Source organism: Bufo bufo, chromosome 6 (genome assembly GCF_905171765.1).
Source record: "Bufo bufo chromosome 6, aBufBuf1.1, whole genome shotgun sequence".
In the NCBI taxonomy this organism is placed as follows: domain Eukaryota; kingdom Metazoa; phylum Chordata; class Amphibia; order Anura; family Bufonidae; genus Bufo; species Bufo bufo.
In genome coordinates this window covers 78846368-78859070 of record NC_053394.1, presented here as the reverse complement: position 1 = coordinate 78859070, position 12703 = coordinate 78846368, and the positions used below count along the sequence as shown (strand labels likewise).

General features: G+C 42.3%; 1 protein-coding gene across 1 annotated transcript in view; it reads left to right on the top strand.

The window, feature by feature from the left end:
- HECTD2 (HECT domain E3 ubiquitin protein ligase 2) overlaps positions 1 to 11958 on the top strand; it is a 115883-nt gene extending 103925 nt beyond the window's left edge. Inside the window, exons 20-21 of the mRNA XM_040439066.1 lie at positions 5281 to 5424; positions 7128 to 11958. Of these exons, the coding sequence (XP_040295000.1) occupies positions 5281 to 5424; positions 7128 to 7248 (265 nt within the window). The 3' untranslated portion in view covers positions 7249 to 11958. The remainder of the gene's footprint in view (positions 1 to 5280; positions 5425 to 7127) is intronic.
- Positions 11959 to 12703: the final 745 nt, after the last annotated feature.

Below are 12703 nucleotides of genomic sequence, written 5' to 3'. Positions count from 1 at the left end.
TGCAGAAGGCCTCGATGGTAAGGTGTGTCTTTTTGCTGATGACACAAAGATTTGTAACAGGGTTGATGTTCCTGGAGGGATACACCAAATGGAAAAGGATTTAGGAAAACTAGAGGAATGGTCAAAAATCTGACAACTAAAATTTAATGTTGATAAGTGCAAGATAATGCACCTGGGGCGTAAAAACCCAAGAGCAGAATATAAAATCAGTGAAGCAGTCCTAACCTCAGTATCTGAGGAAAGGGATTCAGGGGTCATTATTTCAGAAGACTTAAAGGTAGGCAGACAATGTCATAGAGCAGCAGGAAATGCTAGCAGAATGCTTGGGTGTATAGGGAGAGGCATTACCAGTAGAAAGAGGGAGGTGCTCATGCCGCTCTACAGAGCACTAGTGAGACCTCATTTGGAGTATTGTGCTCAGTACTGGAGACCATATCTCCAGAAGGATATTGATACTTTGGAGAGAGTTCAGAGAAGAGCTACTAAACTAGTACATGGATTGCAGGGTAAAACTTACCAGGAAAGATTAAAGGACCTTAACATGTATAGCTTGGAAGAAAGACGAGACAGAGGGGATATGATAGAAACTTTTAAATACATAAAGGGAATCAACAAGGTAAAAGAGGAGAGAATATTTAAAAGAAGAAAAACTGCTACAAGAGGACATAGTTTTAAATTAGAGGGGCAAAGGTTTAAAAGTAATATCAGGAAGTATTACTTTACTGAGAGAGTAGTGGATGCATGGAATAGCCTTCCTGCAGAAGTGGTAGCTGCAAATACAGTGAAGGAGTTTAAGCATGCATGGGATAGGCATAAGGCCATCCTTTATACACTGCTCAATAAAATAAAGGGAACACAAAAATAACACATCCTAGATCTGAATTAATTAAATATTCTTCTAAAATACTTTGTTCTTTACATAGTTGAATGTGCTGACAACAAAATCACACAAAAAAAAAATGAAAATCAAATTTTTTAACCCATGGAGGTCTGGATTTGGAGTCACCCTCAAAATTAAAGTGGAAAAACACACTACAGGCTGATCCAACTTTGATGTAATGTCCTTAAAACAAGTCAAAATGAGGCTCAGTAGTGTGTGTGTGGCCTCCACGTGCCTGTATGACCTCTCTACAACGCCTGTGCATGCTCCTGATGAGGTGGCGGACGGTCTCCTGAGGGATCTCCTCCCAGACCTGGACTAAAGCATCTGCCAACTCCTGGACAGTCTGTGGTGCAACGTGACGTTGGTGGATAGAGCGAGACGTGATGTCCCAGATGTGCTCAATTGGATTCAGGTCTGGGGAACGGGTGGGCCAGTCCATAGCATCAATGCCTTCGTCTTGCAGGAACTGCTGACACACTCCAGCCACATGAGGTCTAGCATTGTTTTGCATTAGGAGGAACCCAGGGCCAACCGCACCAGCATATGGTCTCACAAGGGGTATGAGGATCTCATCTCGGTACCTAATGGCAGTCAGGCTACCTCTGGCGAGCACATGGAGGGCTGTGCGGCCCTCCAAAGAAATGCCACCCCACACCATTACTGACCCAATGCCAAACCGGTCATGCTAGAGGATGTTGCAGGCAGCAGAACGTTCTCCACGGCGTCTCCAGACTCTCACGTCTGTCACATGTGCTCAGTGTGAACCTGCTTTCATCTGTGAAGAGCACAGGGCGCCAGTGGCGAATTTGCCAATCTTGGTGTTTTCTGGCAAATGGCAAACGTCCTGCACGGTGTTGGGCTGTAAGCACAACCCCCACCTGTGGACGTCGGGCCCTCATATCACCCTCATGGAGTCTGTTTCTGACCGTTTGAGCAGACACATGCACATTTGAGGCCTACTGGAGGTCATTTTGCAGGGCTCTGGCAGTGCTCCTCCTGTTCCTCCTTGCACAAAGGCGGAGGTAGCGGTCCTGCTGCTGGGTTGTTGCCCTCCTACGGCCTCCTCCACGTCTCCTGATGTACTGGCCTGTCTCCTGGTAGCGCCTCCATGCTCTGGACACTACGCTGACAGACACAGCAAACCTTCTTGCCACAGCTCGCATTGATGTGCCATCCTGGATAAGCTGCACTACCTGAGCCACTTGTGTGGGTTGTAGACTCCGTCTCATGCTACCACTAGAGTGAAAGCACCGCCAGCATTCAAAAGTGACCAAAACATCAGCCAGGAAGCATAGGAACTGAGAAGTGGTCTGTGATCACCACCTGCAGAACCACTTCTTTATTGGGGGTGTCTTGCTAATTCCCTATAATTTCCACCTGTTGTCTATCCCATTTGCACAACAGCATGTGAAATTGATTGTCACTCAGTGTTGCTTCCTAAGTGGACAGTTTGATTTCACAGAAGTGTGATTGACTTGGAGTTACATTGTGTTGTTTAAGTGTTCCCTTTATTTTTTTGAGCAGTGTATAAGATAGGGCCAGGGGCTATTCATAGTATTCAGTATATTGGGAAGACTAGATGGGCCAAATGGTTCTTATCTGCCGACACATTCTATGTTTCTATGCACAGAAATTGCAAAAGGAAGAGAAGCTTCTATCGGTAACTACTCCACTTGATTTGTTAAAAAGTAATCACACTTTTTTAAAACTTTTGCTATGTCATAGGGACATATCAAGTGTTGATTGGCAATGGTCCCAGCGCTGAGACCCCCGCTGATCTCTAGAACGAGGAGTCAGAAGCGCTGAGCCGAGTGCTGCTTTTCTTCGCTGCTGAGCGCGATAGTGAAGACGGTCTCATTGTCTTTTTTCAAAGGAGCAATGGAGCTAGAAAGGGGCTGTGTCCAATTTTCCATCTGCAAAAAAAACAAAACGGACAGCACATGCATGGCTTACATTTGCATTCCATTTTTTTTTCTCACTCCCATTTATTCAGCGGGAGAGTCTAATCCGCAAAGAAAGGGGCTAGAAAAGAACTTGCCTGGAGTTTCTCTGATCAGGCACATGGAACCGTGAAAATAGTTAATAGCCCCATTGAATTGTGAGGGTCAGGGTTCTGTCCATTTGCAACACAGACTGCATGCAGAAGCAAAAAAATAGTCATGGAGGTAAAAAAAGGCATGCAACAGTGTAAACTGTGCACGTATTACTTATATCTATACTTTGACAAGAACTGTGTAAAGATGAACCCTTTAATTAAAGGGGTTCTCTGTGCTATTTATAAAAACGGTTCTTTCTAATATCCTGTGGAAGGAACATCGTTGGGTTAATACTTTACTTCAGCAGCGTTTCAGTTTTTTCACCTCAGGCAGCAGAAAGGCCAGGTGCACCCCTGGTGAGCACAGCAGGGAAGGTGGCATTGGCGGAGTGAAAAATAGTAAAGTCTTAACCTAACTAGGCCTGCAGTAAACGATTATTTTAGTAATCAAGTATTCTACCAATTTATTTTTACAGTTAATCGAGTACTCTAATAAGAAAATATGAATTAATAGACTGTTTTCCTTTATAAAAACTCATCAGACCCCAGAACCCTTCGTATCCCCCTGTGTGATCAGCCCAAGTGCATCAGTTCCCCCCAGTGCCATCAGCTCCACTATCCCAAGTGCCATCAGCTCCGTTCCCCTAGGGCCTTCAGAGCTCCCCCACCCCAGTGCCATCAGCTTGCCCCTCTAATTACCATCAGCTTGCCCCCTCCCCTGTGCCATCAGCTTGCCCCCCTAAGAGCCAGTCAGAGTGAAGAACCAGGCGGCAGCGGTCCAGAGTGCCTCGGACAGCAGGAGGTAAGTCATCCCGCCATAGAGCATGACTCGGTGACATATATTACAGAGAAGAAGCAGTGACACCCCCCCCCCCTCACATGTGTCAGTCTTTACTGTAGTTCCGGCATTCTGTTCGGTCACAATCCACCTGTGATGAGGACTTCACTCTTGAGCACTGATTTATGGGGGGCTCCCTATAGTAGTTTCCATTCCTATTATTTCTGAGCCTCCATGCTGACTGTGCCCTTCTCCAGACTTTTCAGCTTCTTGCTAATCGTTCCATTGACTGCGGAGTGTTATTGCCGCTTCCTCGCAATCCCGACGCTCAGTCAAGATGATTTTCATAGATTATCTGTCCGGGCTCTGGAAGCCCTGAGCTCAGCAGTAATGAAGCTCACAAGTGCGCATTGCCTGCAGTCCCCGGCTGCCCGGATCCTCCTTGCCCGGCCCATGTCACCCCAGATCTCTGCAGTGTGCTCATGGCAGCGTCCTCACTCCTGCTATGCTGTTTCTTGCAGTGAGGTTGTGGACAGCTCCTCTGTCGTCTTCTCCGCGTGCTGCACTGCCGTCCTGATGTCACACAGCGTCGGGTCATAGTGCACGCATACGTGCACTATGTTCTGACGATGTGTCAGGATACAGTGGAGCCCGCAGGCCGGCGGGTGACCACAGAGCGGTAAGTAATAGCAAGCGCTTCACTCCCGCTCCGTGGTCACATGACACAAACGAATCCTTGATGTAAATTTCATTGAGGATTTTTTTGTGTCGAATTACTCTATTCAATCAAGTAATCGTTTCATCCCTAAACCTAACGCTCTTCCGCATGCCATTAGAACTGGTTTTTATAAATACCGTGGAGAACCCCTTTAACTACTGGTCCCATGTGTTTTGACTACCTTATCATAAAGCCATGTGTATTGTGTACAAGGCCTACACACCCTGCATTTGGATAACTTTAGAGACTAATGCCGTGCATTCATTTTGCCAACATTTTTACTCCTGGTTAGTAAATACTCATTGTAAATAATAAAGTGAGTCATCTTACCTGCTTGTTACCTGCACCGATAACTGGAGTCCAAACTTCGGTAACACATTATATTAGAGATTTTCCGTGTGCAGTGTCCATTGTCATCCTGGAGAAGAGGACAATCTAAAGTTTTGGAAATGTGTCCTTCGGCCTGCTATAATGAAACATAAACGTATCATTCCCTTTTAAAGCTTGGTCAATGATCTTGTAGCAGAACACCCAAATTGTTTTGCTGTGAGTACATAAACCAGGGCATTGGTGGGGCAAAATGATCTGTGTCCACATCCTCATGGAGAAAGAACTTTTTTTTTTAAATACCCTCCTGTAGGCTTTTCTCATCCTTGCTTCCTGGAGCATGTGGTTTGTTCATGCGTTCCTTCACTTGGTAGATATTGATGAAAGTATTTCTTATGACACCACTGTGGACGTTCAGAAAGTAAAACTACTAGTATAAGCAGTAACAGTTATGTATATTGATATTATAAGACCTGAACCATATCTTCCAATAGATAACTAAAGATAACAACTAAACTGTAAAATAATTAATTTTGCAGGTATTTTTGGGATGTTGTACTCGGGTTCCCTCTTGACCTTCAAAAGAAGTTTCTACATTTTGCAACAGGAAGTGATAGAGTGCCGGTGGGAGGCATGGTGGACTTGAACTTCAAGATATCAAAAAATGAAACTTCAACTAATTGGTAATAATAGAAGCTACTCATCAATGATTTTTTTCCCCCCACAGGGATAGAATGTCTTGTCCAAATCTCATTGTAATGTACAATTTTTTTTTTTTACAAACGATCTAAGGAATGTATGGCATATCTATATTTTTTGTAGTTTTCTGTTTCGGCAGAGGAACAGCCTACTGGAGTTCTCCAGATCCAGCTTAGCAGGATACTGCTGTTCATTGCCGGGGGCCCATTGACCATAATGGCAATTGGCAGAAATCCATCCGCTCCCTGGCATTTATGCCGGAATTTGACCGGAGAAAAGCTGTTTCGCTCAGCGATATTTGTCGGGCCGAATCCTGGCATAAACGCAAGAGCCCAGCTGGATCCCTGCTGGATCTCATTATAGTTTGTGGGGTCCAGATCTGGTGAACTCCGACAGGCTGTTCTTCTGCCGGAAAAGCCTGCCTGATTGCTTTCACGCTAATGTGAAACTAGTCATGAAGTGATTGCCCGCTTATACTATATTAATGACCTATTGATTTACCAAGCATGTAAACAGTAAAGAGAAGGCAGTGCTTGTATGAGCTCTGCATTCTCTTCATAAAGCTGATCGACGGGGTGCCAGCAGCAATCTTTGGGATAGGTCATCAATATAGGATAAGTGGACAAACCCTTTAAGTACTAAGATACTGTTCTCAGATCTGTAAGTTAACCCCTTAACAGTCACATTCAAATTGGAAAAACTGTCCCTAAAATGTCACTTTTATTAGATTTTGAATTTACATCTAAAGTAAATATTGCATAAATACTATGATAACTTGATTCTGTGGGACATTATGATTATGGTGATACCAAATTTATATATATTTTTATACTTTTTTTTATACTTTTTTTCTCTTCTCCCTGAAGCCTGTCAACTCTCCCTCTTTCCCCCCTCTTCCTCCAGGCTGGCTGAGATCACAGCTAGCTTTAGGGGGGAGGTCTGTTTTAACCCTTCATATGCTGGGTGTGTAGCAGCTAGAGATATGGGCATCCTAGAGATGGGAGCCCAGAAGACTGGGACATTCTGCACTATTTAATTGTTCTTTATAGAATTGGAGCTACACTTTAACCCCTTAACAGTTTTTCCCGACATCTGTTCAGGCTTTGAGAAAAGGGTTTGGCAGTTGAGCCCCAGCATAGCTTTTGCAGCAGGGTGAGGGGATGCTTTGACCCCTTTATATCTCAGGATTGGTAACAGCTATAGATATGGGCCTGTTTGAAAGCAGATAGTCTAAGCGTTATAAAAAGACAAGAATCACAGCATTATCTCCACTACATCGTTAGATATAGCGGTTAGAAATCGGGTTGGGAGTGCGAGCATCTGAATCCTGCTTTCACTTTTAGCTGCTATCACTCCTGATCTGATTTCTAACAGCTATATCTTCCAAAGTAGAGGAGATAATGCTGTGATTCAGGTCTTGTTTCAAAGCTTAGATTTCAGACAAGCCCACCATAGCTCTAGCTACTACTGTTCCCGAGATATGAGGGGTTAAAGCAGCCCCCCTCACCCTGCTGTCTGAGCTCTACTTGGGCTAAACTGTTAACCTGTTTTCTCAAAGCCTTAGCAGGGCTTTGAAAAAAACATTATGGGTGTTAATCTCATTTATGTATGTATGTTGGGCAGCAAGTTTCTTTCATACATAATGTATATCAGAATTATTATTTTTTTAAATGATTGTTTGTTGCAGGTTGCCAACAGCACACACCTGCTTTAACCAGCTGTGTTTACCTCCCTACAAAACGAAGAAGGAGCTAAAACAAAAGCTGGCCATTGCTATTTCCAACTCTGAAGGTTTTGGTCTCCAATGAACACTGGAGACTTTGTAATTTCTGCATCCATTGAGTACTGGTTGTGGTAGGGAAGAAGCAGTGCTGACTACCCCGCCATTGTACTACACACAGCTGGTGCCAGTGTCAGACTGTACGGGAACCTTTCCTTTGAGAGAGAGAGAGAGAGCACTCCACTGAGAATGATGTGGGAAAGTTTGAAGAATTTGTCTTGTAAAAACACAAATTTTTACTTAGTAATAAAACTTCATGCAGGTCAGCAAATCTTGAAGAAGCCGCTTTATAATCCTGCCATGCATTTATACTGCTTTATTAATGTAGAATATGTTTATAATGAGTTGTAAAAGAGACGTGTAGATAGAATTTTTACAATTTTCTACTTTGTGGCATTGCAGGGAATGGACGAGAACAGCAAGCATTTGTCAGCATTATGTTCTATTATGTGTATTTATGAATTTACAGTGCGTTGTCTCAGTCACATGTCATATTTATTTTATAGATCATGAAAATGAAGCATGTTTGCCTTTTACATGTTTTTAAACTCTCCACGGAATAGTTATGACATTTACCTACTTAGTATGGCACCACCTAGTTTCCAATGTGTATAACCATGTGCAACTCCATCTACTGTATTTCTGCATGGTCGAGTCACATTATTATGACCAGCAGCCAATATCCAGAGTAAATGCTGTGAACAGGCTGGGAGTGGCATTATTATCTGTTCATTTACATCTGGAACGACTTTCATTTTCTTTATATGTATTGTGTAAAGGGAAAATAAGCTTCATTCTCTATGACCTATAAAATGAATACAACATGTAGTAGTGGGATGACCCTTTCACGTTTATTTACCAGTGAGGGACTACCGGTGATTTTATCACTTACATAGGAAAAATGCTTTGCTTTTTCTATAAAGGGTATTGGTTTCTGCCTTTTTAACATTGAACATGAAGCGTTTTACATATGTATGAACTTTGTTACTTTTGTTGAATGCCAAAATGGCAGGGAGTTTTGGTGAGCATATCATTTGTAACTTTCTACCAATGCCGAATACCGTATGTATGTTCTAAAAGTGAAGGGGTGTCAGGGACACCGTTTATATGTATATAATAGGAATTTTTTTGGGGTGGCTTATATACCATTGTTGCATTGTTAAATGTCCCCGACAACCCCTTTAGCAAGTTGCTGAGAATGCCACTGACAGTTTAACCTAGAACGGCACTAGAATTACGGTATGCCACCTAGTCACAAGCGCGTTATGAGAAAAGAGAAGCTGCAGGCTTTTCGTTCTAGGACCAGGGACAGACTGGGAACTTAAAGTGGTCCTGGAAAAATAAACTGAAAGTGGCCCCATGTTGTAGGCGAGTCCAAATTGAGAGAAGGTGTGGCAAGCAATACCATATTGCGGCACAAAATACCACCCCAGAAGAACCAAATACCACAGTGTGTCCTAAAATAATGTCCCATCAACACAAAATACCTCCCCAAAAGCTGCCCCTCTGTAGTGGCCCTCGCCTGCGGGGGGCAGGATGTGGCAGCTCCAGTTGTCTTAAGATGGCAATATCGTTAAAATCTGGAGTCATGAGGGGAGCGTCAGATATTTATTTAACTGGCTGGTAGACCTGCGGATGGCTCAGGTGGCCCCCTGGCCATTAGCCCACCAGGAAGTTTCCCAATAAGGACTATGGTCAGTTCGTCCCTGTCTAGGACTCCCACTCGCAGTCCCATGTAAGCGCTTACATTATTATCTGTTTACTTATATCTGTAACGACTTCCATGTAGGTAAAGTGGTTGTCTGGGACTTACTTTTGTTTTTTGCGTTACCTGACGTACAAGAGCATCTTCTGCCATAGGAAACACTTTTTGTTTCATTTTGATATGGGTCAGGAGGTTATGATGATTGGCAAGCGGCACCATCGAGGGAAATTCATGTGCCGTACAATCGGACTGCAATCTTCCATTGAAGGGAGACACCATGTACATCAAGGGCTGTGTCAAACAGCGCATGCGCAAGATTTTCTGGCTGCATTTGTGCGGTCACAAAAGTCGAGTCCAGAGGATCTTGTATATCATGTAGGTCACGTCAAATTCTTACTTTCAGTGGCTGTCCCTTTTTCATGTACATGGTCTGCAAGTCATGTCCCAGTGTCCAAGCTGCACCTGGGCAATTTTCTGTACTTGCCCAAGAGGGCAGATACTGTTGGAAAACAAGGGGTGTTTTGGGTGGATCCAAAGCAAAGAGTTTGAGCACATGCTAAGAATTTGGGGTTTTGTAGTTTGAGGCTGTGTTCATTACAAATCCCATGCCCGTTATTTTCCGATTTTGTAGATTTTTAAAAAAAAAATTTAAATTATATTTACTAAACATGATTATGGGGGCAGCCATCTTGTCAGATCTGTTCTTAATAGCATTTATAGAAAAGCTTTACAGAAGCCACCATGGGCCATAGACACAATGGAGAGGAGGGGACCACATTGATTTACATGGGGAGCATCCTCTAGGCATGCTGTATGCAGAGGACGGGGAGTAGATGAGCTTTGATAGCAACTATTGCAAATGGTGGATCCTGTGTTATCTATATATGCAGTAGATGATATCGGTCATTGTAATCCTGCCAGGATTTTTTATGAGATAACTGCAGAAAAAATTATCTATACAGACCAAGAATTGGCACCTATTATAAGCCTAGTGGACAGTGTGAAAACTGCAGGATTTTAGATTTTTATTTTTTTTTTAAATATAGACAGTGACATGGGAAAAAAAACAAAAAAAATAAATAAATATCCTTTCAAAATACGAAATATAAAAACGTAATTTTAATAACATGACACATTCCCTTGAAATCTTTTGCCTTATGCCATTACATAAACCGACAGCAAGACTAGAATAATGAGTAGGGTAAAGCAATATGTACTAGGAATAGTAAGGAGGTGGTCTATATGACTTGGCCGCCTGTTTGTATATAGATTATGTAAAATAGATTCAGTGGCAGAGATATATTTTTGGAAGAATTCATGACAAAGAGAACTTTATTCTGTATCTCTGAAGTTTTTTTTTTTTGAAATTATTGCTACTGAGTAATACTGATCACTGAAGACGTCTGGAGTTGTAGTGAGACTTCAGTAAAATATTTAACTAGTTAGAATAACTACGGTAATGTGTTGCATGAGAAGTCTTGCTGGATGAAGACTATTTACAATAATGATGAAAAGAACATTTCGGTGAATGGAAATACATTACATTCCTGGTCACCCAATGGCGTTCATGTGTTTATGGCATAGTTTCATGTAGTTTCGTATGTAGCGATTTACAGTATGTAACAAAAGCAAATGTTATGATCTTGCTGAGATATCATGTCCTTTTACACGTTTATATAGTATTTGTATGAAATTCAGCTTGTCACGCCGCCTTTTGTGCCTGTTATAGCAGACGTTACCTGGGAGCTGAGGCTTCCACCCAGTTGGCTGTTTTTCTGACTTTGAGTCTGATAGAGCTGTTGGCTTTCTGCTAGAGTAATTTTATTTTAAGACTGATGTATGCCAACATCTTGTTTTCATTGCATGTTTCTAGCTATTGGATCCTGGGGCAAGACTTTCCATTCCATTGATTCCTTTTGATCCTCAGATGGTGGAATGGCTAAGTGACTCATTTCATAGGGAATTTCATCAGCAGGTCGATTTTAGGTGTACTATTCTGTACTCATAAACTTCTTAAAGGGGTTTTCCAGGACTTTAATATTGATGACCTGTCTTTAGGCTAGGTAATCAGTATTGGATCGGTGAGGGTCTGGTTCCCAGAACCCCACCAATCCACTGGAAGCCAAGCACAGCTTCATACACCATGTAATGGCTGTGTCTGTGCAGCAAGCTGTATTTTGCTGATCACTCTTCTGTCTTGTCGCACTAATGCTTTCTGGAAGCAGTATTCTTGATTTGACGATCTCTCTGGAGTGTTAATCTGACAGGAGAATAATATCTGGTTCTAAGGAGTAGGAGCTTTTACATGTACTTCCTCTCTCTTCTCTGTGTGAACTGGATGTCCACCATCTGGTAGCCCACTGCTACCAAGAGGAGAAGAACAGGGTGGTTGGCCCTTGTTCCTGCCAACCATACATTTCCTGATGGAACACGTGGCCAAAACAATAAATACTTAACATTACACATTGCACAACTATAAACATTTGCAGATACCCCCCAGGTGAGGGGTACTGAATCTGTTGCTGCACTCCTCCTGTTTAAGGAAATGCGAGAAAGCTGTAGTAACCAGGCATATCCACTATATAGTGTACGGAGCTGTTCCTGCACACAGCTGTTTGGTGGAGGTGCCAGGGATCGGACTTCCACTAATCTGATATTGATTACCTAACCTAAGGAATAGGTCATTAGTCTTCCTGGAAAGCCCATTTAATTATAGCTTTATAGTTTTTCCCTGATAACAGACAAATTCCGTGCATTGGTAGAGTATAAGGTCAAATCATGGCTGTCCATAGCTGCCACTAGGTGGAGCCTACTGCATAACTGTTTCATTATTGAGTTCTTTGTGTAAACTGTAAGCTCCTTCTAGTGGTGGCTGCAGGTAACTACAATGGTATAATTTAGATTTATGTGTACAGGGTATTTGGAGCTCTGTATCAGAATAGAAATTGATCTCCTCATTAGAGATGAGCGAATTTCATATTCTATAACGGAATGCCTTTAGAGGCATTCCGTTATTCATTTCGTCATAATAGAAGTCTATGGGCTGCAAAACGGATCTGTTCCGTTTCCTTTATGCAGAAGAGGACTCCCCTGCATAACGGAAACAGGAAGGATCCGTTTTGCAGCCCATAGACTTCTATTATAATGGAATGAATAACGGAATGCCTCTAAAGGCATTTCGTTATGCATTCCATCATAGAATTGCGTTATGGTCTGTGGTAACGGAATCCGTAACGCAATTCACCTTTTACCACCAAACAAAATGTGAACGAATTTCAAAATATGAAATTCGCTCATCTCTAGCCATAATGATATTGATACATTCATTAGCCTAAAATTTTGGACCTTTTTAAAATATAAAAAAAAGGAAAAATGGTGTTCAAGCCTTCAAGGGTGGACTTCATCATGTGGGCTCTAGGGAACTTACATTTTATTCCTATATAAATCACATTCCTATTAAAACACATCAGTTCTTTTTACATTTTTCTTCTACTCTCAAAGCACAGTGTGGGTCCCATGTCCAAATTATATTTGGACTAGACAACAACTTCTTTCTATGGGAATATTCCTACAAACACATGGACAATGTGACATGTTATTCCTCTCAATGCAGCGTGATGGATTTGGTATGACTTTTCCCATACAACTCATTTTGTGCTGGAGAGGGTGAATATTCTTGGATATTTTGCTATATTCTCATACAGACCAAATCTACGTTCATGGGAAACTACCCAGAATTGGGCCTGGCTGTTATGAATGAGAGTCTCATAACCCCTGG